The sequence below is a fragment of the Hemibagrus wyckioides genome, linkage group LG02, assembly GCF_019097595.1.
Source record: "Hemibagrus wyckioides isolate EC202008001 linkage group LG02, SWU_Hwy_1.0, whole genome shotgun sequence".
NCBI classification, from domain to species: domain Eukaryota; kingdom Metazoa; phylum Chordata; class Actinopteri; order Siluriformes; family Bagridae; genus Hemibagrus; species Hemibagrus wyckioides.
Genome location: NC_080711.1, coordinates 24,402,327 through 24,428,940, shown reverse-complemented (window position 1 = coordinate 24,428,940; position 26,614 = coordinate 24,402,327). Strand labels below are relative to the sequence as shown.

The 26,614-nt window shown below is 45.0% G+C and overlaps 2 protein-coding genes across 2 annotated transcripts in view; one reads left to right on the top strand and one right to left on the bottom strand.

Moving 5' to 3' along the window:
• tmc5 (transmembrane channel like 5) overlaps positions 1-7,009 on the top strand; it is a 21,596-nt gene extending 14,587 nt beyond the window's left edge. The window contains exons 12-17 of the mRNA XM_058408914.1: positions 64-139; positions 239-372; positions 1,541-1,714; positions 5,616-5,694; positions 5,796-5,879; positions 6,553-7,009. Coding sequence (XP_058264897.1) covers positions 64-139; positions 239-372; positions 1,541-1,714; positions 5,616-5,694; positions 5,796-5,879; positions 6,553-6,615 — 610 coding nt within the window. The 3' untranslated portion in view covers positions 6,616-7,009. The remainder of the gene's footprint in view (positions 1-63; positions 140-238; positions 373-1,540; positions 1,715-5,615; positions 5,695-5,795; positions 5,880-6,552) is intronic.
• Positions 7,007-26,614, bottom strand: rab40c (RAB40c, member RAS oncogene family). Its single transcript, XM_058408954.1, has 6 exons — positions 25,228-26,614; positions 21,009-21,069; positions 13,593-13,653; positions 12,967-13,044; positions 12,042-12,264; positions 7,007-9,647 (listed from the first exon to the last, which is right to left on the bottom strand). Exons 1-6 carry the CDS (start codon positions 25,367-25,369, stop codon positions 9,376-9,378), a joined length of 837 nt encoding a protein of 278 aa, XP_058264937.1. The 5' UTR covers positions 25,370-26,614; the 3' UTR covers positions 7,007-9,375.

The following is a 26,614-nucleotide window of genomic DNA, read 5'->3' as shown; positions in this document are numbered from 1 at the left end:
CCAGTTCCAGTATTTTAACCACATTTTAAAACTTTCAGCTTTAAAATTTATTCTTCATTGTAGGATTGGGATCTACTTTTCCCCATTGCTTCCCATCATCCAAGTCATTAAGCTGTTTATCATTTTCTACCTGAAAAGGGTACGTCACCTGATGCGGTCATCATCCTTTCAGCATGCCCTGTATGTGTAGGGGTATGAGTGTGAAGGTTGACCATGTCTTCCTGGCTCTGATCTGCAGGTCAGTTTGAGTATGAACTGCCAGCCGCCGAAGCACACCGGCAGAGCCGCTCAGATGCAGACGGTTTACGTAGCGCTTCTGTTTTTCCCCTCATTCATCGGAGCCCTCTCCCTAGTGGCCTACACCGTATGGAGGTAGGAAGATGTCCAAAAATCTTTTTTTATTCTTTTACTAACAAACAAACAAACAAATAAACCCAGATTTTCTTTGTCCATAAGCTGATGCCCTTGTGCCAGGTATTTCAGTTGTCTGGGTTTGGGTGCCTACTCTAACAGGGCCCAGTAGTACTTGTGGCTAATGGAAATCTTATATAAAAAAACCTTGTATTTTCTAATAGTTTATCTAATATTTAATTAATTACGTTACTTAATTAAAATGAAATGAATGTATAGTTTTTTCCCACCATGTGTTTGTATAATGGTTGCAGCCGATATATATGAGCTGATGAACTTCACAATGGTATCAAGCACACTAAAGATTATCCACTCACTTTTACTGAAGGAAAATTTACCTGGACATATTTAAACAAAACAATAAGAGCAGGTCTTGTCTTTTCTCAGTGGCCCTTGGGTTCCTCCTCTTTTTTAGATATACTACACTCCTCTATACTTAGAACAAAACACGGTTATTCCAGCGGACTGTTTTAATATTTAATGTGTTTTGATTTGTGTCTTGTTACAACAGTACATTACAGTGTACCCTCTCTCTCTGTAATAATCTCTCTAAATAAACAAAGAAACAAATGCATTAATGAAGGGAAAGACCTTATATGACCCGGACCAGTGGCTACTGTTTAAAATAAAGGGGTCAAAAGAAAAACCTAGGAATATATGGTATGCAGGTTTGCTGTAGAGTGCTGGAACGTTATACATAATAATGCATTTGTTTATTATTAATGAAGATTTTATATAAAAACATTTTAGTGTTAACTAGTGTATTAATCTACGAGTTGCAGTGCTTGTTGGCTCCGGCATTTTCCATATTCAACATTTTAAGTTTAAAGTTAGATTTCATGTTGTGTAATTTTAGAGAGATAAATTCCTGTTGTCACTTACATTACAGCTGCCATAAACAGTTCTTCCCTCTCTCTTCTCTCTCTCTCTCTCTGTGATAAATAAATAAATACTAGCAGCAAATTAACACATTTAATATTAGTAAAATGCATTTTTTATTGTGTCTTAAAACAGTAGAGAAATGTAGACAACATGCAGTAGTGTCAATTATACAGTATATATGGTGCAGTATACGGTTTATAGTATAACGTATACGCTTCTGAACACCGCCCTTGTGTTTATATTGTAGCCTGAAGCCTTCTGAGCAGTGTGGACCTTTCCAGGGTCTGGACAAACCTTTCCAGACTGTCCACCAGTGGATGGACACGGTGCACAACATCCCAGGATCTGAGTGGGCCTGGTGGATTTTCGAGCATGTGCTGAGGAACGAGTTGTTCTTCTACCTCATCACTCTCATTGTCCTGTAAGATCTTTTGCTCACTGCTCAGCATTTAAGCATTCTAGTGTTTACATCAAACATCCAGATACAGGGAAGGTGATGAAAGGATAATGGATGATTGTTTCGTGTTTCCGGGACAGCTTTATGTGAACATTTCAAAGAGTGAAACATTTTTGTATTGTAGTCTCATCCACTCTATATATGTGATTATAGTTATTTAATTAACATAACTATTCTTTAACGGTGACATCAGGCCACTATTTTTATATCTTGGTTATGTTCTAAACCTCTTACAAACAGACTGAAACAATGTGCAACATTTTTTCTTAAAAAAGAGATAGCATCCATAATGCAAAAGCTAGAACACAGCTCAAGAGACAGCCTGGTAGAGTATCCTGCACCTTGTCAAAACTCATTTTTAAGCGTATATGTGGGGTTTCCTTTACTGTTTTAGTGTATAGGTGGGGTTTCCTTTACTGTTTTAGTGTATAGGTGGGGTTTCCTTTACTGTTTTAGTGTATAGGTGGGGTTTCCTTTACTGTTTTAGTGTATAGGTGGGGTTTCCTTTACTGTTTTAGTGTATAGGTGGGGTTTCCTTTACTGTTTTAGTGTATAGGTGGGGTTTCCTTTAGTGTTTTAGTGTATAGGTGGGGTTTCCTTTAGTGTTTTAGTGTATAGGTGGGGTTTCCTTTACTGTTTTAGTGTATAGGTGGGGTTTCTTTTACTGTTTTAGTGTAGAGGTGGGGTTTCCTTTACTGTTTTAGTGTATAGGTGGGGTTTCCTTTAGTGTTTTAGTGTATAGGTGGGGTTTCCTTTAGTGTTTTAGTGTATAGGTGGGGTTTCCTTTACTGTTTTAGTGTATAGGTGGGGTTTCCTTTACTGTTTTAGTGTATAGGTGGGGTTTCCTTTACTGTTTTAGTGTAGAGGTGGGGTTTCCTTTACTGTTTTAGTGTAGAGGTGGGGTTTCCTTTACTGTTTTAGTGTATAGGTGGGGTTTCCTTTACTGTTTTAGTGTATAGGTGGGGTTTCCTTTAGTGTTTTAGTGTATAGGTGGGGTTTCCTTTAGTGTTTTAGTGTATAGGTGGGGTTTCCTTTACTGTTTTAGTGTATAGGTGGGGTTTCCTTTACTGTTTTAGTGTATAGGTGGGGTTTCCTTTACTGTTTTAGTGTAGAGGTGGGGTTTCCTTTACTGTTTTAGTGTAGAGGTGGGGTTTCCTTTACTGTTTTAGTGTATAGGTGGGGTTTCCTTTACTGTTTTAGTGTAGAGGTGGGGTTTCCTTTACTGTTTTAGTGTAGAGGTGGGGTTTCCTTTACTGTTTTAGTGTATAGGTGGGGTTTCCTTTACTGTTTTAGTGTATAGGTGGGGTTTCCTTTACTGTTTTAGTGTATAGGTGGGGTTTCCTTTACTGTTTTAGTGTATAGGTGGGGTTTCCTTTACTGTTTTAGTGTATAGGTGGGGTTTCCTTTACTGTTTTAGTGTATAGGTGGGGTTTCCTTTACTGTTTTAGTGTATAGGTGGGGTTTCCTTTACTGTTTTAGTGTATAGGTGGGGTTTCCTTTAGTGTTTTAGTGTATAGGTGGGGTTTCCTTTACTGTTTTAGTGTATAGGTGGGGTTTCCTTTACTGTTTTAGTGTATAGGTGGGGTTTCCTTTTCTGTTTTAGTGTAGAGGTGGGGTTTCCTTTACTGTTTTAGTGTAGAGGTGGGGTTTCCTTTTCTGTTTTAGTGTATAGGTGGGGTTTCCTTTACTGTTTTAGTGTATAGGTGGGGTTTCCTTTACTGTTTTAGTGTATAGGTGGGGTTTCCTTTACTGTTTTAGTGTATAGGTGGGGTTTCCTTTAGTGTTTTAGTGTATAGGTGGGGTTTCCTTTACTGTTTTAGTGTATAGGTGGGGTTTCCTTTACTGTTTTAGTGTATAGGTGGGGTTTCCTTTACTGTTTTAGTGTATAGGTGGGGTTTCCTTTACTGTTTTAGTGTATAGGTGGGGTTTCCTTTACTGTTTTAGTGTATAGGTGGGGTTTCCTTTACTGTTTTAGTGTATAGGTGGGGTTTCCTTTACTGTTTTAGTGTATAGGTGGGGTTTCCTTTACTGTTTTAGTGTATAGGTGGGGTTTCCTTTACTGTTTTAGTGTATAGGTGGGGTTTCCTTTAGTGTTTTAGTGTATAGGTGGGGTTTCCTTTACTGTTTTAGTGTATAGGTGGGGTTTCCTTTACTGTTTTAGTGTATAGGTGGGGTTTCCTTTACTGTTTTAGTGTATAGGTGGGGTTTCCTTTACTGTTTTAGTGTATAGGTGGGGTTTCCTTTAGTGTTTTAGTGTATAGGTGGGGTTTCCTTTACTGTTTTAGTGTATAGGTGGGGTTTCCTTTACTGTTTTAGTGTATAGGTGGGGTTTCCTTTACTGTTTTAGTGTATAGGTGGGGTTTCCTTTACTGTTTTAGTGTATAGGTGGGGTTTCCTTTACTGTTTTAGTGTATAGGTGGGGTTTCCTTTTCTGTTTTAGTGTAGAGGTGGGGTTTCCTTTACTGTTTTAGTGTATAGGTGGGGTTTCCTTTACTGTTTTAGTGTATAGGTGGGGTTTCCTTTTCTGTTTTAGTGTAGAGGTGGGGTTTCCTTTACTGTTTTAGTGTATAGGTGGGGTTTCCTTTACTGTTTTAGTGTATAGGTGGGGTTTCCTTTACTGTTTTAGTGTATAGGTGGGGTTTCCTTTACTGTTTTAGTGTATAGGTGGGGTTTCCTTTACTGTTTTAGTGTATAGGTGGGGTTTCCTTTACTGTTTTAGTGTATAGGTGGGGTTTCCTTTTCTGTTTTAGTGTAGAGGTGGGGTTTCCTTTACTGTTTTAGTGTATAGGTGGGGTTTCCTTTACTGTTTTAGTGTATAGGTGGGGTTTCCTTTTCTGTTTTAGTGTAGAGGTGGGGTTTCCTTTACTGTTTTAGTGTATAGGTGGGGTTTCCTTTTCTGTTTTAGTGTAGAGGTGGGGTTTTAACTATTTTTTCTAGATATTTTTAGATATTTTTTTAGATTTCCATTTGAACTGGTCCTGTTTTATCTTTCTTCTTCCTCTGCCCTGAGTGCTGCAGGCATTATGTTCTCATGTTGTCCGTGCGCCTGTCCAAGATTCTCATTAGCATTAAATGTCAAGAGCAAGTGTTTGAATCTCTACAGGATTTATGTGAATTATCACAACATCCAGCAGGTGAAGTGATGAGATTTTAGAACTGATTCAGACAGGAGCAAGGTCAAAGGTCTGAAGAAGTTGTCGTTCTTCTATAGCTTCATTCTTCTTTGTTATATCAGAGCTTCGGGTCTCATTCAGTACCTGCACACAGAGTTGCTTTTAATGTTCATTCTTTTACACTATTGATCAGATGAAAAATTTAATTTTTTCTTCCAAATGAACTGTTTCCAGTCATCACACACGTTCACAGCCTGCATGAAAACAGCTGGAACGGACTGAATATTTTGAATCTCAGTCCAGTCTGAAAAGTATGCTTCATTAATGCAAGTCTGAAGATAAAGGATTTATGATGCTTAAGTGCAGTTTTATGATGTTAAATCATAAAGTACACTAGCCTAGGATAAGCTTTACAGGGTGCATCACCTAGGTAGTGAATCGTGTACACAGTTCGGGCGACATGACTGTACTCGGGTTGTAAAATGTTACCTTTGGCATTTATTACGATGGCTGAGAAGTGCAAAACACAATAACAACAACAAATCAGCAAACAGAATAACAAAGCCAAGTCATTTAAACCATTTAGTATACTGGAAGGATTTTGCAGTTGAGGCAGCCCTTAAAATGGCCGACTCACTGACCAGTGCTCTGACTACTGAACTAGGGGACTGATTGAGACACACACAAAGTATACAGGTTTGTAGAGACATTTGTCCTCCAAAACCAGTGTAAATATCTTTCTCCTGATTTAGAGTTCTGACTTACTTCCTGTGGCAAGTCACTCAAGGCAGGAAGCAACTCATCCGGACTCTACGTGAGCAGATTGTCAACGTGAGGGCATTTTTTTATTTGTTTGACATACTGTGCAAAAGAGATTTCCTTATAGGATATACCTTTATTTATAGACCATTTACCTTCTGCATTTTTGTTAGGAGGGTAAAGACAAGACCTTCCTACTGAACAGATTACAGAGCATTCAGAAACAGAGGAGAGCCACCGCAGCCTTCAGTCCCCAGGTTAGACACTCATATCCTCCATCACCACACATCTCCAACGCTATTTTAGACTTTGTGCTGAATGGATTTGATGGCCTTGTGTGCATTTCCACAACACTGTCAGGGCAAATTAGAAAGACGAACCAGTCATGAATAATACACTATAATACTGAGAGGGCTGTAGGACATGCAGCCCTGCTGAGAAGGGAGAGAACGTTCATTGTTGACTTTCCTTCTAACGTGTTTATGAAATATTAAACTACAGAGGTCAGGCTTCGAATCTTAATAAATGAATAAAACAATTGGACATTAAGAAATAATAAGAGTGGTGTGTAATATTGTTCTAGGGTTTTTTAAGTCATGGATATAATACTATAACTAATATAAGATGTCCTATAGGAGGGGTGATACTTTCACCTTTTACTTAAAGATATGCTACTGTTACACATTTACAGCCATGGCCACAGAAATTAACAAAGAAATCAGTCAAATTAATTACAGTTTTTAGAATTAATTTCAGAAGCGTCTTTCTGTGTGGGTCCAAAATGGAAGCCAATTTAATATCACCAATTTAAATATGAGCAGACGGACTGAACGGTGAAAAGTACCTAAACATGCTAATGATTTCAATCACAAAGTGCTGTTTGCTTGGTCTACTTTTAAATTAAATAGAAAACATTTTCCCCTCTTTCAGGAATACACAGAGAGGACATACTTTAATCAAAACTGGATGAACACCTTGCCATTGGAAATGTGAGAATGTTTTAAACACTTTTGGCCTTGTGTTGGTGAGTAATTACGAGATTCTTCACGAACTCCTCGATGAGCCGAGGCTCGGACCTGATTTCCGCCAGATACGGAAGTCCGTTATTGGCCTTTTGTGTGTTCCAGCACCGGCCTGCTGCTTGACTTAACGGTTACTCTACAAACTTCATCTCTTCTCTAGAGAAAATAAGGACAGGAACTGTGGTTCAGGGTGGAGACTCCTTATTGTCATACAGAATCCTGTCCAGTAGGTGGCAGCGTTCCGTTACACAGCTCATACACTTAAAATCATTTCACATTATGTAAAGTTGTAAAAAAGTTTAGTTTCCAAATATTAAAATGTTTATGCGTGGTCGTAACCACCAAGAAATAAAACAACAAAATTATACTGTCCATTTTTTTATTGTGAAAAAAGGTGTCATTTTTTTCCCATACACTAAGAACTGTACAGTCAATAATTTAAAAATGGTTCGGTTTCATCGTTCCAAGAACATTTTTATGATTCCTTAAATTACTCAGCAGCTTTTAGCTTACACCCAAGGAGAAAAAAATAGTGTTTACAACTGTGTGTGCTGACTGCATTCACATTGTTCATCCCTTTCAGTTTATTCAGCCAAACCCACAGGACATCAGGGAACATTTTCCACACACAGATTAAACCAGATTAAAATAAAGTAAAATGTAATAAATGTGAATTGATTTGTTCACTTATAGGTTTAATCTGTGTGGGGAAAACAATCTCTCATTTTAAAAGCAAACAAAGAGGTTCAGAAAAGACAAAGATTAAACTAGATGCATCACAAAATAAAACCAAGACTCACCTTACAAAACCCAAGGATTTTTCCTAACTATGTCACAGTCCTCCAGAATGAACGTTACAGACTAAAAGGTGACTGTAGATTGATTTTAAATTCACTAAATAATATACAACGGGTTACATTCTCACACCGGATTCTGTCACTTCCTAGCTAAAGCGGACGGATCAAGCGCAGGATCCTACTTCACTTTGTTTCTCTCCAAACACGAGCACGTAAGGTGCATATAGCTTAAAAGGTAAAAGCAAAGGTTCTATTTGTGACGTGGCACGGTTATCCATCGGGGAGGGTATGAGCAAAATCCCTGAGATAGCTATAGAGAGAGAGAACCTGAAGACTCCATGCAGTGTTTTCAAGGCTGATTTGAAGATCTGCAGATTTGCAAAATGGGGAATTTATTATTCATCAGGATTAAAAAGAAGTCGCTGCTCCTTTCACTAGATTCGTAAATAATTCATCACAATAATTAGGAATAGGCTCGTAGTGGGGGTCTTTTTCTGATTGCTCTTTTAAAAAGAGGGTGATATTGATATAAGGTTTGTGCTTAATATTCATAAGATCTTCGCTCTGCGTTTTTTAATCAAATCATGAAATCGCCGTATTTATGTTCCTCAGAAAACTGAATGAAAACCGTGTGGTGCAGAGTGAAGAGAACTGATCTTTAGAGTAACACTGCTACAGAAACACTGTTTCAGCTCACATTAAGATAAAACATCAGATTGATCCAGTGCATTTAAGGAAATACTCCAGCGCTTCTTCTCTCGCACCCGAGTGTGTGATTATTAAAGACGAGAAGCAACACGATTCCCTGCTGTAAGGGAGAAAAAAATCCCCATAAAACCTGTTTAATTTATCTAGACGTCTAGCAAAACATGTTTGTAAGTGAACTTTTTACTCCGCAGATTTTTCTTCTGAAAAAAACAAGGAAGAGTTCTGCAAAAAGGTGTGTCTCTGATGGTGTACGGATATGACGAACCTTGAGGAAAGTGTAACATACCGGCGTCTAATGTATTATTCCAGCTGATCTCGAAAAGTGGGTTTTAGAATTAAGCCAATATTAGTTTTGAACAAAGGTTCGGAACTACCCTTAGACCTTACTGTAATAGTTTTTTTTTGTTTTTTTTTTTAATTTAGGGAGCCATGTTGAAACTTATGTGTCAATCACACAAACACTAGAGTCAGAAACACTGGAGAGACTGAACTCAAATGCACTGGAGCATTAAACTAAACCAAAAACGTCAACTACGTAAGACGGGATTAGAGAGGGTTTGGCATAAGGGCTGTTTAGGGGCAAAAATCCAGAAAGGGACGTGTTCCAGTAAAAAAAAAAATAATAATAATGCAGGACAATGTTTTTTTGGGGTTTTTTTTTTTGGGAAGTAGAAGAATAAAGACAGTTGAATGGGGTCAACACAAAAACGGTCCCCTGAGGAGGTGCTCAAGGTGATGTGTGGTTTTCCAGAAATGACTGACATTAGGAGAAGAAAATCAAACGAAATGCAGTCACACACTCTATGTTCATCATAGTGCATGCGAACCACCACCTCACAGTGCAATTCACAGATATGCTAGCACTTCTAAACCGTGGTGTAACGTAGCATGCGTGGCATGGCCGTGATAATTAAAAGCCATCCGTTGAACAAAAGAAGCGAAATCTCTGGCGAGTTTGTTCAAACTCTTTTCAGGAACTGAAAAACATGCTGTTAACAAACCAAAGCTTAACAAGCTGACTGAAGAACCTAACCATCTCACGATGTCCCATCGCTCTGCAGATTCTCCACCAGACAGACGCAGGAGGTGTTCAGAAAGCTCTATGTGTAGGTGTACATGTTGTAGTAAGTATGACCGACCGCAGCAGATGTGATCCGTATCCTACCGAGAGTTCCGAGGGAGCGTTTTAGGGGCGGGGTTTGGATCATTCCCCCGCCTTTTCCAGGCTAGGAGATTTTGCAGTTGTTTCGGGTGCAGTTCTGAGGCGGACTCTGTGGTGGCCGGATGGATTTGGAGCGTTTCAAGCTGTTGCCTTTGCTGCCGCCGCTGTTGGCCAGCGAGTAGGAGCGTCCGTGCATCATGACAGCGTTCATCCCGTTGGCCATGGAGAAGGATTTCAGATGGCTCTTGATGGCTACGGGAAGGGGCAGCTTGTCTATCAGGTGCACCGGAGTGCAGGAGACGATGGCGCGACAGCACAGGTCCTGCAAGCTGAACACTGGAAAGGTAAATAGAGAACAGAGTCATCATGGTGGCAACACAGGTCTTTAAAGTTAAAAAACAAACAGATTAAATGATAAACTAATCAACACACTTTGTTGTATAAACCAAGTCTCCTGTTTCCAGTGAAGGGCTGAAAGGGGGAGGGACTTGGGTAATCTTTACGTGTTTTATATTTTAATGTCCAAACAGATGCAGTGATTAAGATTCAACACGAGCAAAAAAAAGGTAAGTGAAAACCTTTTATTGCTTACTTGTCCAACACGTGAGTTATGAGGCTATTGTAACACCATTAATCAGATTCTGGAAATGATTTGTACTGTAGTCTGAACAATGTGTTGATAAGTACATCTCTTATCCAAGATTTCCAAGTGAAAGTGGAGTAGAATAGCCTCATCACTCAGTTGTTAGACTTCAGTGAGGGATAAAATACTCCACTCTGGAGCTGATCATTTTCCTGTAATGTCCACAAATGTTCCAAACATTACAAGTTTTTATTAATTAAAGAACACTTCTGATTTTTTTTAAGTTGTTTATGGTTATATTTAATCTTGTGGAACAGCAGTGAAACAATTTAGCTCCTGTTCTCACTTGTTAGAGATTCTATACACAGTGGTTCCCTCACCAGCCTTTATTCTCAGAGTTAATGAGACTGAAGAATTCAGCTCAGCTTTGTTTGTTACTGAGAAATCGGAAATTGTAAACTCCTGTACCTTGAATATGTCGAAACTTTATTTTTGCCAAAGTTACAGCTTTACATCTGACTGTTACAGAATGCTGACCTTCACCTTGTCAAGCTGTTACAATAAAAACAATCTAGTATACCATCGTTTCTTTAATAACAGCTCGAACTTATATACAGTGGATAACTGGATGTGAATGATCTGTTATTGTAGAAACAACAATGTATTAATAGTCAGTAGAATCTAGTAGGTCATGGTCTGTATAGTGACCAGTCATGCACAGGGATGTTGATATGGTGAAGCTTTCTGAAGATTCTCAGTTTATTCTCAGTAACATGTACAGAAGTTAAAGCTGGAATTTTTACAAAGTGTCCTGATAACTTTAGGACAGAGGCGTTTCCACTTTGTGATTTCTCCAAGCAGTGTTCTTTTGTCTCGTTAATAATCTTTGAAAGAGAATAAAGAGAAACTGGTGAGGAAACAACTGTTTATTACTGCAAACATGTAAGAGAACAGGAACTAACTTCTTTCCCTGATGTTCCACAAAATTAACTGTAATTATAAACAAAAAAATGGTGGTGTTCTGTAATTAATAAAAATTGAAACAATTTGCAGAATTCTGTAGTATAAGAGGAATAAAACAATTGTGGCTCGAGCAGTTACAGGAAATGATCAACTTCAGGGTGGTGACGGAAACTCGACTTCATCCAACCACGCTCCTATTTCTCTGAATCCCACGACTCCATACTCTGTACCTCAGCAGAACAGCACAACACAGGAGCAGTACACTTTGAGAACAGATGTATGCATCTCCCCCCCTTTGCTACACAGATTGGCATCATGTCTGTAGGCCATGGCCCATGATAGAGCCGCCATCTTATACACACACCTTCTGTTTTATTAGGAACACCTGCTCGTTTCTGTGCTTCTCTAATCAGCCAATCATGTAGCAGTAGCACAAAGTTTATAATCATGCAGATACATGTGAAGAGCTTCAGCTAATGTTCACATCAAACATCAGAATGAGGCTCTGTGACCTGGAGATCATGGCATGGTTGGAGATACCACTTGGGTTGGTCTGGAGGTTTTTTTTTGCTAATCTCCTGTTGGAATTTTCACACTACAGTGTCTAGAGTTTATACAGAACTTTATACTTAACATACCTGACAGGAAGTCTAAGGTAAGACAACTAATCTGTTTACAGAGCTACGACAGACCACATCAAATTCCACTGCTCGAGCTTGCCTCTCCTCAGGCAAGAGCAGGAACCTGAGGCCGTCATGGGCACAGACTCACTCACATTGGACAGCTGAAGTCTGGAACAAGACCATGTGACCTTCAGCTGTTGCGTGTAAAAATCCTAGCAGAAGATCAGCAGTTTCTTAAAAAAACAAAAAAAAACAAAAAACAAAAAAAACACACTCACACCAACCCACATGGTACCAACAACCATGCCATGATCTCCAAGTCACAGAGATTCCCTCATTCTGATGTTTGATGTGAACATTAGCTGGAGCTCTTGACATGTATCTGCATGATTACATACCTGGTGCAGCTGATTAGAGAACTACAGAAATGAGCAGGTGTTCCCAATAAAGCAGAGGTTGAGTATATAAGATGATGGCTAAATTTTAGGGGCGTGGTCTAAAGACATATCAATCTGTGCCCCTCTTTCTTTCTAACACACAGACAGACAGACAGAGACTCACCTCGGTTGGGCCTCCAGAACTTCTCCATGCCATGTCTCATGAGCACGATGCGCGACAGCTCTGTGAACGACTCGATGACGTTGAAGTTGCAGAGCGGACTCACTTCAAAGAATGTCATGGCGTTCTTCTCGGCGTAGGAGCGAGCCTGCTCTGTGGGAACCTGACGTTTGAATGCCAAGTGTAGCCGGTTCCCGACCAGGATCCGAGGAACCCCAGGAGCATGCTTCAGACACAAAGGAAAGAAAGATTAAGTGATATACTGCACCACATGATCACCATCTTTTACAAAGTGGCAACACAAATAAAACTTTACTACACTTAAATGAAAGAAGCAGAGTGTGTGTGTGTGTGTGTGTGTGGGACATAGTGCAGGAAAGAGAAATTCCTGTCCTCTATTTCTCAGGCTCATGGTGTCCGTATGAAGAAATACATGAACACAATACTGCTACAGGAAATGGTGAAAGATCAGGAGTGTGTGTGTGTGTGTCTGTGTGTGTTATCTGTTCTACATAACAGCAGCACAAACACACACCCCTAATAATGGCCATAAATAAGCACAGGCTGCAATCCTGGCGCATAAATAAAATTCTACTCAACATTTTCAAGTTGTTTTCTTTTTCCTGGACATGAAACTAAACACATAACTTGTTTTCTCTAATGATAAAAAGCAAATGTGAGAGCCACAAAGAGTGCCAATACTTTAACACAAATGACAATAGGCTGCACATCTAACATCATTTGGGTTGAAAATTGAAATGAAATGAAGTTTAATTTAAATTATTGTCATTCTTTGAGTAACCATGGACACTGGAAGTGGTGAACTAAGACATTTCCACAGAAACTTAAATAATAAACATGACATCTTTGTTCTATCTACATTATTTGGGGAAAATAAGCCCCTTGACCCCCACGGTTAGCATCTTACCTCATCGATCTCTCGAATCCAGCGGTCAATGCCATCGAAGGACCAGCGGTTAGTGATGTCATACACCAACAGGATGCCCTGCAGAGGATAAAACCATGACTCTGGGTTTGAGTAATGTTTAAATTCACATTTCTTTCTTTCAATGTTTCATGAGGACATTTCTAGACAGGTTAAAAAAATCTTTAAGGTCAAGATGATTATCTAAATTAAAAGGGATTCTGTCTAATCTACTTAAAAAAAGTTGAAAAGACTTAAGGTATTCAGTCTAAATGTTTTATCAAAAACAAAAAGAAATTTAAAAAGAATTTTAGCCCTTTGTGGAACTTCAATCAAGTTGAATTATATAAGGATGGACTGTTGGATGATTAGGTTTAATGGGCACAGCCCCAAACAAACAGATTAGTATATAAACTGATCACTATACGAGACGTTAATTTCCCATTGGGATGAATAAAGTATCTATCTATGTGTAATTTAATTTTTTTGGCTATTTCTATTGCATACATTTAATTTTTTTTTAGACAATGTGGATGATTTCTGCTCCTTCAAACGTATCTTTCAGAAGCTTTTTAGAATCTTTTTTCGCACTATTACATTTGGAGCAGGACCAGCACTGGGTCACTCACCTGTGCACCTCTGGAATAGGAACGGAAAATGGTACAGAAGCGTCCTTGGCCCGAAGTGTCCCTGTAAACACAGACAGGACATGTCAGGGCATGAAACACTCCCACAGCCTTTTCTCCTTCACCGTCATGATATTGACAGAATGTTCTCGATCCTGCACAGAGCAGTGGGGTTCGTTCTAAATAATGACTCAGCGACTCACAACCAGTCACAAAACCAGTCTAACAGCCTTCTAGGTCGTGTTGGGACCACACAAAAACACACACAGACAAAAACACACACACGAAGTGTACGGATGGGAAATATGTAAAATGCTTGCACATAAACACTTGCTGTGTTGACTGTGAACCCGAGGACCAGACACGCCCGAGAGTCTGTCCGTCTCTCTCCCTCACACACACACACCGAGATAAATTCCTCTGCCCAGAAAACTGAGACTCTCACAAAGTCCTTACAACCAAAACCACCCAGAAATGTCAAAAGATATTTATGAATGCCTTAAAATAAACCTGTCATTCATATTAGAGCTACTGAAACTGCTTTTCCTAAACATGACGCACACCTACTGACCAATCAGGTTCCAGCATTCATGTCACACTTAACAGAAATTACATTAAAAAGGTAAATCCTGCAACAAGACAAAACACAAGAACACGTTGTGATCTCTGAGCCACTCGTGAGTTAGAACAGAGCAGATCTCAGGGATATTTGGAATTTCTGGACAGTTGTGATGATAAAAAAAAATACTGGCTGAATTTCATCATCTTTTTTGTTCTATGGGTCTGTAAGACATGATTATCTTCAGAAACTTGTTCATGAAAAGACTGCGGTTTGTTCCTGGGGGTGGTGTTGAGTGACAGATTTAATGCTATGTTGTCTCTCTCTCTCTGCAGCACATTAACACCATCTCTAAAAATGCTCAGCTCTAATGGCTTACAGAGCAACACACACACACACACACACACACACACACACACACTACAGTGCACTGCCTTCCTGACTGAGAAACCCATCAGCACTTTCCCACTCCTTCTCACAGAGCCTTACTCATCACTCTCCATCAACAGGAAGTCCAGAATGTTACTTTTCCATACTGAACATCAACACATGCCCCGTTTTTCTATTATAGCGCCGAAGCCCCGCCCCCTCATCTCCGGCAGACTGATGGGGATGTTGAAGTCTGACCGCAGTTGCGGTCTGACAGGAGGTCCATCTCGGCTCTGTATCACCACTAAAAGCTCTAAGACGTTCCATTCATCACTCCTAATCACTTTAAAGCCCTGATCTGACATTCAGCAGGCAGAGAGATGAAAAGGAGACGAGCGAGTGAGTTACAGAACTCTGATAAACTTGTAGAGTGGGTGGAGACTGGGGGGCAGAGTGGCTGGAGACTGGGGGGCAGAGTGGCTGGAGACTGGGGGGCAGAGTGGCTGGAGAATGGGGGGCAGAGTGGCTGGAGAATGGGGGGCAGAGTGGCTGGAGAATGGGGGCAGAGTGGCTGGAGAATGGGGGGCAGAGTGGCTGGAGAATGGGGGGCAGAGTGGCTGGAGAATGGGGGGCAGAGTGGCTGGAGAATGGGGGGCAGAGTGGCTGGAGAATGGGGGGCAGAGTGGCTGGAGAATGGGGGCAGAGTGGATGGAGAATGGGGGCAGAGTGGCTGGAGAATGGGGACAGAGTGGCTGGAGAATGGGGGACAGAGTGGCTGGAGAATGGGGGACAGAGTGGCTGGAGAATGGGGGGCAGAGTGGCTGGAGAATGGGGGGTAGAGTGGCTGGAGAATGGGGGGCAGAGTGGCTGGAGAATGGGGGGCAGAGTGGATGGAGAATGGGGGGCAGAGTGGATGGAGAATGGGGGGCAGAGTGGATGGAGAATGGGGGGCAGAGTGGATGGAGAATGGGGGGCAGAGTGGATGGCAGAGTGGCTGGAGACTGGGGGCAGAGTGGCTGGAGACTGGGGGGCAGAGTGGCTGGAGAATGGGGGACAGAGTGGATGGAGAATGGGGGACAGAGTGGATGGAGAATGGGGGACAGAGTGGCTGGAGAATGGGGGACAGAGTGGCGGGAGGATGGGGGGCAGAGGGGCTGGAGAATGGGGGGAGAGGGGCGGGGGAATGGGGTGGAGACTGGGGGGCAGAGTGGGTGGAGACTGGGGGGCAGAGTGGGTGGAGACTGGGGGGCAGAGTGGGTGGAGACTGGGGGGCAGAGTGGGTGGAGACTGGGGGGCAGAGTGGATGGAGACTGGGGGGCAGAGTGGGTGGAGACTGGGGGGCAGAGTGGGTGGAGACTGGGGGGCAGAGTGGGTGGAGACTGGGGGGCAGAGTGGATGGAGAATGGGGGGCAGAGTGGCTGGAGAATGGGGGCAGAGTGGCTGGAGAATGGGGTGGAGACTGGGGGGCAGAGTGGGTGGAGACTGGGGGGCAGAGTGGGTGGAGACTGGGGGGCAGAGTGGATGGAGACTGGGGGCCAGAGTGGGTGGAGACTGGGGGGCAGAGTGGGTGGAGACTGGGGGGCAGAGTGGGTGGAGACTGGGGGGCAGAGTGGGTGGAGAATGGGGACAGAGTGGCTGGAGAATGGGGGCAGAGTGGATGGCAGAGTGGCTGGAGACTGGGGGCAGAGTGGCTGGAGACTGGGGGGCAGAGTGGGCTGGAGACTGGGGGGCAGAGTGGATGGAGAATGGGGGACAGAGTGGCTGGAGAATGGGGGACAGAGTGGCTGGAGAATGGGGGGCAGAGTGGCTGGAGAATGGGGGGCAGAGTGGCTGGAGAATGGGGGCAGAGTGGGTGGAGACTGGGGGGCAGAGTGGGTGGAGACTGGGGGGCAGAGTGGGTGGAGACTGGGGGCAGAGTGGGTGGAGACTGGGGGCCAGAGTGGGTGGAGACTGGGGGCAGAGTGGGTGGAGACTGGGGGGCAGAGTGGGTGGAGACTGGGGGGCAGAGTGGGTGGAGACTGGGGGGCAGAGTGGGTGGAGACTGGGGGCAGAGTGGATGGAGACTGGGGGGCAGAGTGGGTGGAGACTGGGGGGCAGAGTGGGTGGAGACTGGGGGCAGAGTGGCTGGAGAATGGGGGGGCAGAGTGGCTGGAGAATGGGGGGCAGAGTGGCTGGAGAATGGGGTGGAGACTGGGGGGCAGAGTGGGTGGAGACTGGGGGGCAGAGTGGGTGGAGACTGGGGGCAGAGTGGGTGGAGACTGGGGGGCAGAGTGGATGGAGACTGGGGGCCAGAGTGGGTGGAGACTGGGGGGCAGAGTGGGTGGAGACTGGGGGGCAGAGTGGGTGGAGAATGGGGGACAGAGTGGCTGGAGAATGGGGGACAGAGTGGCTGGAGAATGGGGGACAGAGTGGCTGGAGAATGGGGGACAGAGTGGCTGGAGAATGGGGGGCAGAGTGGCTGGAGAATGGGGGGCAGAGTGGCTGGAGAATGGGGGGCAGAGTGGCTGGAGAATGGGGGACAGAGTGGCTGGAGAATGGGGGACAGAGTGGCTGGAGAATGGGGGGCAGAGTGGATGGAGAATGGGGGTAGAGTGGCTGGAGAATGGGGGGCAGAGTGGATGGAGAATGGGGGGCAGAGTGGATGGAGAATGGGGGGCAGAGTGGATGGAGAATGGGGGGGCAGAGTGGATGGAGAATGGGGGCAGAGTGGATGGCAGAGTGGATGGAGAATGGGGGCAGAGTGGATGGAGAATGGGGGACAGAGTGGATGGAGAATGGGGGACAGAGTGGATGGAGAATGGGGGACAGAGTGGATGGAGAATGGGGGACAGAGTGGATGGAGAATGGGGGACAGAGTGGCTGGAGAATGGGGGGCAGAGTGGCTGGAGAATGGGGGCAGAGTGGCTGGAGAATGGGGTGGAGACTGGGGGGCAGAGTGGGTGGAGACTGGGGGGCAGAGTGGGTGGAGACTGGGGGGCAGAGTGGGTGGAGACTGGGGGGCAGAGTGGATGGAGACTGGGGGCCAGAGTGGGTGGAGACTGGGGGCCAGAGTGGGTGGAGACTGGGGGGCAGAGTGGGTGGAGACTGGGGGGCAGAGTGGCTGGAGAACGGGGGGCAGAGTGGCTGGAGAATGGGGGGCAGAGTGGCTGGAGAATGGGGGCAGAGTGGCTGGAGAATGGGGGGCAGAGTGGATGGAGAATGGGGGGCAGAGTGGCTGGAGAATGGGGGGCAGAGTGGCTGGAGAATGGGGGGCAGAGTGGCTGGAGAATGGGGGCAGAGTGGCTGGAGAATGGGGGCAGAGTGGATGGAGAATGGGGGCAGAGTGGCTGGAGAATGGGGGACAGAGTGGCTGGTGAATGGGGGACAGAGTGGCTGGAGAATGGGGGACAGAGTGGCTGGAGAAGGGGGGACAGAGTGGCTGGAGAATGGGGGACAGAGTGGCTGGAGAATGGGGGACAGAGTGGCTGGAGAATGGGGGGCAGAGTGGCTGGAGAATGGGGGGTAGAGTGGCTGGAGAATGGGGGGCAGAGTGGATGGAGAATGGGGGCAGAGTGGATGGAGAATGGGGGGCAGAGTGGATGGAGAATGGGGGGCAGAGTGGATGGAGAATGGGGGCAGAGTGGATGGCAGAGTGGCTGGAGACTGGGGGCAGAGTGGCTGGAGACTGGGGGGCAGAGTGGCTGGAGAATGGGGGACAGAGTGGATGGAGAATGGGGGTCAGAGTGGATGGAGAATGGGGGACAGAGTGGATGGAGAAAGGGGGACAGAGTGGCTGGAGAATGGGGCGCAGAGTGGCTGGAGAATGGGGGCAGAGAGGCTGAAGGATGGGGTGGAGACTGGGGAGCAGAGTGGGTGGAGACTGGGGGCAGAGTGGGTGGAGACTGGGGGCAGAGTGGGTGGAGACTGGGGGGCAGAGTGGATGGAGACTGGGGGGCAGAGTGGGTGGAGACTGGGGGGCAGAGTGGGTGGAGACTGGGGGGCAGAGTGGGTGGAGACTGGGGGGCAGAGTGGATGGAGAATGGGGGGCGGAGTGGCTGGAGAAGGGGGGGAGAGTGGCTGGAGAATGGGGTGGAGACTGGGGGGCAGAGTGGGTGGAGACTGGGGGGCAGAGTGGGTGGAGACTGGGGGGCAGAGTGGATGGAGACTGGGGGCCAGAGTGGGTGGAGACTGGGGGGCAGAGTGGGTGGAGACTGGGGGGCAGAGTGGGTGGAGACTGGGGGGCAGAGTGGGTGGAGAATGGGGGACAGAGTGGCTGGAGAATGGGGGGCAGAGTGGATGGCAGAGTGGCTGGAGACTGGGGGCAGAGTGGCTGGAGACTGGGGGGCAGAGTGGATGGAGAATAGGGGACAGAGTGGTTGGAGAATGGGGGACAGAGTGGCTGGAGAATGGGGGACAGAGTGGCTGGAGAATGGGGGGCAGAGTGGCTGGAGAATGGGGGCAGAGTGGGTGGAGACTGGGGGGCAGTGTGGGTGGAGACTGGGGGGCAGAGTGGGTGGAGACTGGGGGGCAGAGTGGGTGGAGACTGGGGGCCAGAGTGGGTGGAGACTGGGGGCCAGAGTGGGTGGAGACTGGGGGCCAGAGTGGGTGGAGACTGGGGGGCAGAGTGGGTGGAGACTGGGGGGCAGAGTGGGTGGAGACTGGGGGGCAGAGTGGATGGAGACTGGGGGGCAGAGTGGGTGGAGACTGGGGGGCAGAGTGGGTGGAGACTGGGGGGCAGAGTGGCTGGAGAATGGGGGGCAGAGTGGCTGGAGAATGGGGGGCAGAGTGGCTGGAGAATGGGGTGGAGACTGGGGGGCAGAGTGGGTGGAGACTGGGGGGCAGAGTGGGTGGAGACTGGGGGGCAGAGTGGATGGAGACTGGGGGGCAGAGTGGATGGAGACTGGGGGCCAGAGTGGGTGGAGACTGGGGGGCAGAGTGGGTGGAGACTGGGGGGCAGAGTGGGTGGAGAATGGGGGACAGAGTGGGTGGAGAATGGGGGACAGAGTGGCTGGAGAATGGGGGACAGAGTGGCTGGAGAATGGGGGGCAGAGTGGCTGGAGAATGGGGGGCAGAGTGGCTGGAGAATGGGGGGTAGAGTGGCTGGAGAATGGGGGGCAGAGTGGATGGAGAATGGGGGGCAGAGTGGATGGAGAATGGGGGGCAGAGTGGATGGAGAATGGGGGGCAGAGTGGATGGAGAATGGGGGGCAGAGTGGATGGCAGAGTGGCTGGAGACTGGGGGGCAGAGTGGCTGGAGAATGGGGGACAGAGTGGCTGGAGAATGGGGGACAGAGTGGATGGAGAATGGGGGACAGAGTGGATGGAGAATGGGGGACAGAGTGGATGGAGAATGGGGGACAGAGTGGCTGGAGAATGGGGGGCAGAGTGGCTGGAGAATGGGGGCAGAGTGGCTGGAGAATGGGGTGGAGACTGGGGGGCAGAGTGGGTGGAGACTGGGGGGCAGAGTGGGTGGAGACTGGGGGGCAGAGTGGGTGGAGACTGGGGGGCAGAGTGGATGGAGACTGGGGGCCAGAGTGGGTGGAGACTGGGGGCCAGAGTGGGTGGAGACTGGGGGGCAGAGTGGGTGGAGACTGGGGGGCAGAGTGGGTGGAGACTGGGGGGCAGAGTGGGTGGAGACTGGGGGGCAGAGTGGGTGGAGACTGGGGGGCAGAGTGGGTGGAGACTGGGGGGCAGAGTGGATGGAGACTGGGGGGCAGAGTGGATGGAGACTGGGGGCAGAGTGGGTGGAGACTGGGGGGCAGAGTGGGTGGAGACTGGGGGGCAGAGTGGGTGGAGACTGGGGGGCAGAGTGGATGGAGACTGGGGGGCAGAGTGGATGGAGACTGGGGGGCAGAGTGGGTGGAGAATGGGGGGCAGAGTGGCTGGAGAATGGGGGCAGAGTGGCTGGAGAATGGGGTGGAGACTGGGGGGCAGAGTGGGTGGAGACTGGGGGGCAGAGTGGGTGGAGACTGGGGGGCAGAGTGGGTGGAGATGAGAGATGCAAATTAGCTGACAAGCAAAGTACTGAAGATGATCAGGTGAAAGCTGGATTCATGACACTTTATTTTTCTCTGATGTTGAAAGTGTCTGTTTTGGTAGTTTCTCTCTGAATGAAAATGACTGACACTAATTTCTCAAGGTAAAATCAGACATTAGTAATGTATAGAACTATAATGCTTTAGGAGTTTGACCATGTTGTAGAAAAAAGCTGAAAACTTCTAAAGCATTTGTTTCTGTGATTTTTTTTTATTCACACGTGTGACTATTTTCTACAACCACAAATTCCACGTGTGGTCAGTTGGTTTTGCTCCAATAACACATTTACAGAGTCACCCACCAGTTAGCATTTACAGAAGTACTAAACACTTCTCCATAGTGACACGGTTTCCCGCTGACCACGCCCACTACAGCTTACACGTTTGTGTATCACGTGCAAAAACATTGACATTGCACCAGATGTATGTCATTACTGTTCTCAAATTGTGTGTGTGTGCGTTCTGTTGACAGACTTACCACAGCTCAAGCTTCACCCTCCTTCCGTCCAGCAGGATTGTTGTGGTCTTGTAGTCGATTCCTGAGCAAAAAATAAGACGAGAGAAAATAAAGCGTCTGGATGAAAGAAGAGATTTTGTTGTCATTCTCTGGGTCATTAATATTGATGTTAAGTGCCGTAGTGTTCTGTAAGAGTGACTCCACTTCCTCCAGCACTCGGGTTAATTTTATCAGTCTAAAACACTTCCTGAGACCGGAGCTGAAATCGGCCATTCTGGATCTGGATGAAGTCAGAATATAATCTAATCTCAGCTCGAACTCTTGCTATAAACACGAGAGTTTAAAATGCAGATGTACAGGACACTCGGTCACACGGCAGGACGTGAGGAGCCGCTCTGGCCTGCTTTGCACCTTCAAGCTTTCTTTTTAAAGAGAACAGGAACAGGGCTGTAACAGTGTCTTATTTCCAGATGGTCTACGACACACAGCGTGAATGTGTCACACCGCCCGTCTCCTGGCCGACATCTGCAAAGTTCATTCACTCCAAAATTACACTGTGCTGGCATTCGTTTAACGTCCAGACAGGAAGTGACATGCTTTTAAGCAGATAGAGTCTGCGAGGGAAAAATAGAGCAGATGGGTTTGGAGAGGCTTCATAAAGTTTTGATGACGAGAACCTTCAGTCTTTTTGCTCGTCCTCGAGTCTCGGAGGCTCAAAATCTTAATGTCTCTCTGAAATCTTTGTGTGCTTGTTCTTATTCTGATCAGAATAAAATCACACTTTAGAAATTAAACACTTTCTGTGTAAAACTGATCTGGGGGAACCTCTGTTTGCTGAAATATGAAAATGACAACATTTAGCATGACAAGCTTAACCAGCTAACTATGCAGCTTAGCTACTTTAGTGATGAACAGATGTTGGTTGTCTTGGGAACGTGATATCCCATAATTAAACGTGAGCTAGGCGGCTGATTGCAGAGTTAAGGTAGATAAATTAGGGCATCTGGAGATGGAGGCGTTTCCGAATTTGCATAATCATGTTTATTCATACATTCAGGATAAATATACAGACACACTCATTCCATCTGCAGTAACTCCATGTTCAAGTGTCCATATAGAACCTTAAACGACGTTTCCCTCACAAACAGAACCTGAAATTGTGGGTATGTAGGACGTCTGTAGTTGTTTCACCAAGATTAAATTTAATTTTGATTCTAACTGATTATTAACGCTCCTGAGAGATGAGAGGAGTTGATCTAGATCGCTCACTGTTTTACATTTTGGAGCCTAAACTAAATCGACACGCCACGTCTGTACGGAGACACGGTCCGTTCCGTGGGTGGTGGCACGCTGTAATTACCGGCTCAATCTGGGCTCCTCCAGACGCCTCGCTCCCAGGAACCAACAGCAGAGAGTGCAGAGAGATTTTATTTTACACAAATACACTACATCGCTGCTGAATCCTGAAACGATTCATTTTTTATAACAGCAGATCTGACAGTGATGCAGCTGCAAACCTCGGAGTCATATCAATGTGAAACAACTCACTCTTCTGTTTCTCTCAAACCAAATAACTAAATAGATAGAGACTTTTCTTTTCTTAATGAGAAAGCACAAACACTGGAGACTCCTCCCAATCAAGCCGTTATTATAGAAACGATGATAATATATGACAGTTAGAAGGAGTGCATTAACGTAAAGCTGTATCTGCTGTCATGGAGAATTAATCAACACCTTCTGGCCAATCACAATCCAGAACTTCACAGCACATGAAAATTCAGAAACTCAGTGTCTATCAGTAGCTCACTAAAGTACCTCTGTTTGCTGCAGCAGCTCGGCTCTTTAAATATTTACAGCCGCGCTCTTTCAACCCAAGAAAGCCTCGGAGTGTAAACACGCCACAGAAACGCCGCTCGCTGCAGATTTTAATGAAGGCTCAGGGGTTCGAATCAGATCTGTCTGTCCGTCTGTCTAGACGGTTTTGACACAGCCGTGGATCAGAAAGACACTCGGAGAGAGTTCACTAAATGCGAGCACGTGCAGAAAGGTGGTCCGCTTCCTCTTTAAAGGATTTTAAAGTTTTAGGAAAACACTGAAAATCAGAAGTGTGAAAAACAGAAGACAGAATGCGGTGCTGAGATTTTGGAGGAAGTGAACATGTGTGCTTACTTCCTGTAAAAAAAACTGCTCCTGCATCGTAACACCAGTGGGATTTAACGAGCTAACATTGTCCAAATTCCCAGTGAGATTCTACTGGACGTTTCTCTGTATGGAAGCTAGACAGCGTTGTCCAAAATAAAGATATAATCCAGTGATGACGCTTTTTGCATCAAAATTTAACACAAATGAACATTCGCTCTAGAGCCAGTTATCTGACCTCTCGCTCTCTGGCAAAATCAGACGCTGCAAAATGACTTGATTTCAGTAAATTCTCATTGGTAAAGAAATTTCTTAGTAGATTTGAATTCATCTGAAGATATGCTTCACTGTAATCAACAGAACAATGCCAAAACAATTGCCAAGAAGCAGAATTACAGTAATATTTGATCAAACATCGTCCTGTTTCATTATTTCTGGTTTAAACTGTTCTGTTCAATTAAATCATTTATTGCATTTTTTTAATAGAAATCCAGGCATTAAAAAAAATGACTGAACTCTTAGTGGAACTGGGTCTGCAGCCTTTATCTCCAGCGTTCACACACTTTATTGTAAAAACAAACCCTAAAAACCCTGTAACATTTATCACAATATCATTGTATCATATCGGATGGATATTTTTATATAAATTAAAAGCTTTAACCTCAACCGATTTAATGTTAAAAACAATTTAATGTTAAAGAAACCTTTAAAATTGCCACATTATTTTATTATTACGAAAGATTCAAATTACTAAAATTTTAAACCAGTTAATTTTTGCAGATATAACGTATGCCGCAGAAATGCTTTCAGGTTTCGTGACAGGATTTTTTTTGTCACATCACTGTCCTCCACTCCTGCCTTTTTCCTTTAATTGCTAAACAAAAAATTTGCATATAAAAGAAACCCACAAGAGCGCAGCGCACCGAAGTGTGTTACGCAACGCAGCCACACACACGGGCAGGTTCAAAACAAACCCTTGTCAGATTAGATAAGGTTCAGCTCATGATTCTGTCGGAGGAGACGACGTTCTGAGCAGGAGACTCGTCCACGACGCTTCTTCACGAACATTAAAGCACATTAAATCTGTAGTGCGCTACACAGCAGCTTAAACTCTTTATTATTACAGGAGCACAAAGACTCAGAGTTCAGAACGTACGGCTGGATGTTTCGTCTTGGGGAAAGTCACTCCACACACACAAAATAAGTAACCACATTCGATTTAATATTAGTGTCGGAACCACAACGTTTTCTCCGTCACCACTCTGCAGACTGAGATTTGGAAAATGTGACCACTGTCTAAAGGAAAACTCCGGCATTTTTCCAACTGGACCACAGACAAGAATTTGGGATTGGAGGGAAAAAAACAAACCAGTGACTCCAAACTCAGTCCTAAGCATAAAACAGCCGTTAGACTGGTAACATTAAAGCCATATTATAATGTAAGGACTCAAACCTCCACCCTGAAACACAATACTTGTGTTTATACTGGAATATTTCTGATGTTTTAGCGATTCTCGTGGTGACGTCACTTTGCGTGAACAGGTTACTCTTCGTTTCATCAAAGAGAAATCCAGTGTAGAAGCAGTTCGAGACGTCAAAGCAAACTCTCTACACGAAGTCCTAAAACGCAACACAGCTGGAATACGACGAGTTACGGCATCACCTCTACTCGGCTAGTCAGCGGTCTACGAGGCGGTGATGGACAGCTTTAGAAGGTGACCCGTTTCTGAAAAGCGTACAGTACTGATGAGTAGGTGGACAGAGCAGGACGGACTAAAAGACTAAAGCGCCACTGCATCTTCTCTTTACGCTTCTGTAACTGCACACCTGCCAGCATGTCCAGACACAGTAAGGACTCGAAAAGGTTTCTAGCCCTTTTACTGGAACGAACGGAGAGCATGAACACAAAGGAGACGGTTTATTCACCTGGAGGACTGTTTGTTTTTGTGTACAAAAGCAACCCTTGATGGTGAAGCTGAACATGAACCCACACCTTTATGCAGAATATTAAGAATAAACTTTGCTGGGCTTGAACCCACAACCTTGTGGAGAGTGTTGTTTGTGTATGAATAAACCCTGGTGGTGGTGCTGCTGGACTCACCGCTGCTGTAGGCGTATGGACTCTCCGCAGATCCGTCCTGCAGACTGTCCAGGATCTCTCCTTTCCCCACATCACTGTCTCCCACCAGCAGGAACTTCAGCAGGTAGTCGTAGCTCTTCACCGGGCTGCCCTGAGAGCCCATCCTGCTCACATCAGAGCCACAAGGTCCAGCAAACCTCCGCGAGCGTCCAGATGTTCACCGTGTGTCATAAAACCGACTAAATTCATCCAGAACCAACAGCGTACAAGCTAGCTACTCCAGCTAGCTCACATTAGCTTCGCGCTTCCTTTCTTCTGATTATATTTAAAGTCCAGAGAAACAACAAAGCACAAAGCCTAGAAACAAAGATATCTGCAGGAGAAGTCACTTTCCTTAACGAAATAGTCACCAACACTGCAAGTTTTATTTTTAACGTTACAGCCTCCTTTATGCTAGCGCCGTTTATTAGCTTTAACTAGCCTACACGCATACTACTTACTTGGCTTGGGAAATAACACTACGATATTATTATTAATGTTACTGTTGTTATTATTATTATTGTTGTTGTTATTATAACTATAATATAAACCCCAACATATGCACCCTAAATTATGTAGGCGGATTAAATATGAAGAAATGAAACAGCTTATTTGTCTGTTTGCTAATCAGCTAGCACACTCGCTAAGCATTGTTAGCTAACCAACAAACGCATTTCACAAAGAACATAGTATGCTGTCGTTTAGATTTTTTTTTTTTTTACAATAATATTAAACACATACATATATATATATATATATATAAAATCGGAATTCCTTGTCTTATACAGGAAGTACAAGAAATCAGGTCTAAACTATAAAATATATATATATATATATATATTGGGCTAATTGAGGTTCTATAGCGACGCTAATCTTCCTGTAGCTTGCTAACTAGCTGTCAAAATTAATAAATGCGCGAGACACTTATCCTCCTGTGCAGTCGATGACTCAATGATGAACTAGTGATTTTTTTTTTAGTAAAAATAATAATAATTCATTGAAAGACAACGCGGACAGTTAGCTACATTTGCTCATTCACAGGTTGTCAGGTTTAATATAAGGTTAGCATAAACTAGCTTAGCTGACTAATATTGCTAGCATCTGTGGAGCTCACAGGATTCAACGTAGCAAATGAACCTGGATACGTTGGTGTTTTCCAGGGAATATGTCCACAAATGTCACCTCCAAATGTATGGAAAAATCTTGCAGGTCGCTCCAAAATATCCACGATTATATTTCTGTTATTAAATCTCGGAAATGTCCGGTTTAATGACGTAAATATCCATCACTCGACTCGGTGCGTCCGTCTGTTCGCCTGCACTGTCAGGTTCTTGTGTTGATTCCCATGAGCCGAGTCTTTGAATCGATT

What these genes read in the sequence shown, in the direction of transcription:
- rab40c (XM_058408954.1), bottom strand. Translation starts at nt 25,369, where the DNA reads ATGGGCTCTCAGGGCAGCCCGGTGAAGAGCTACGACTACCTGCTGAAG. An exon ending in TCCATACGCCTACAGCAGCG is followed by an intron (nt 21,070 to 25,227) that starts GTGAGTCCAGCA and finishes TTTTTTGCTCAG; the next exon opens with GAATCGACTACAAGACCACA. An exon ending in GTTCTGGAGGCCCAACCGAG is followed by an intron (nt 9,648 to 12,041) that starts GTGAGTCTCTGT and finishes TTACCTTTCCAG; the next exon opens with TGTTCAGCTTGCAGGACCTG.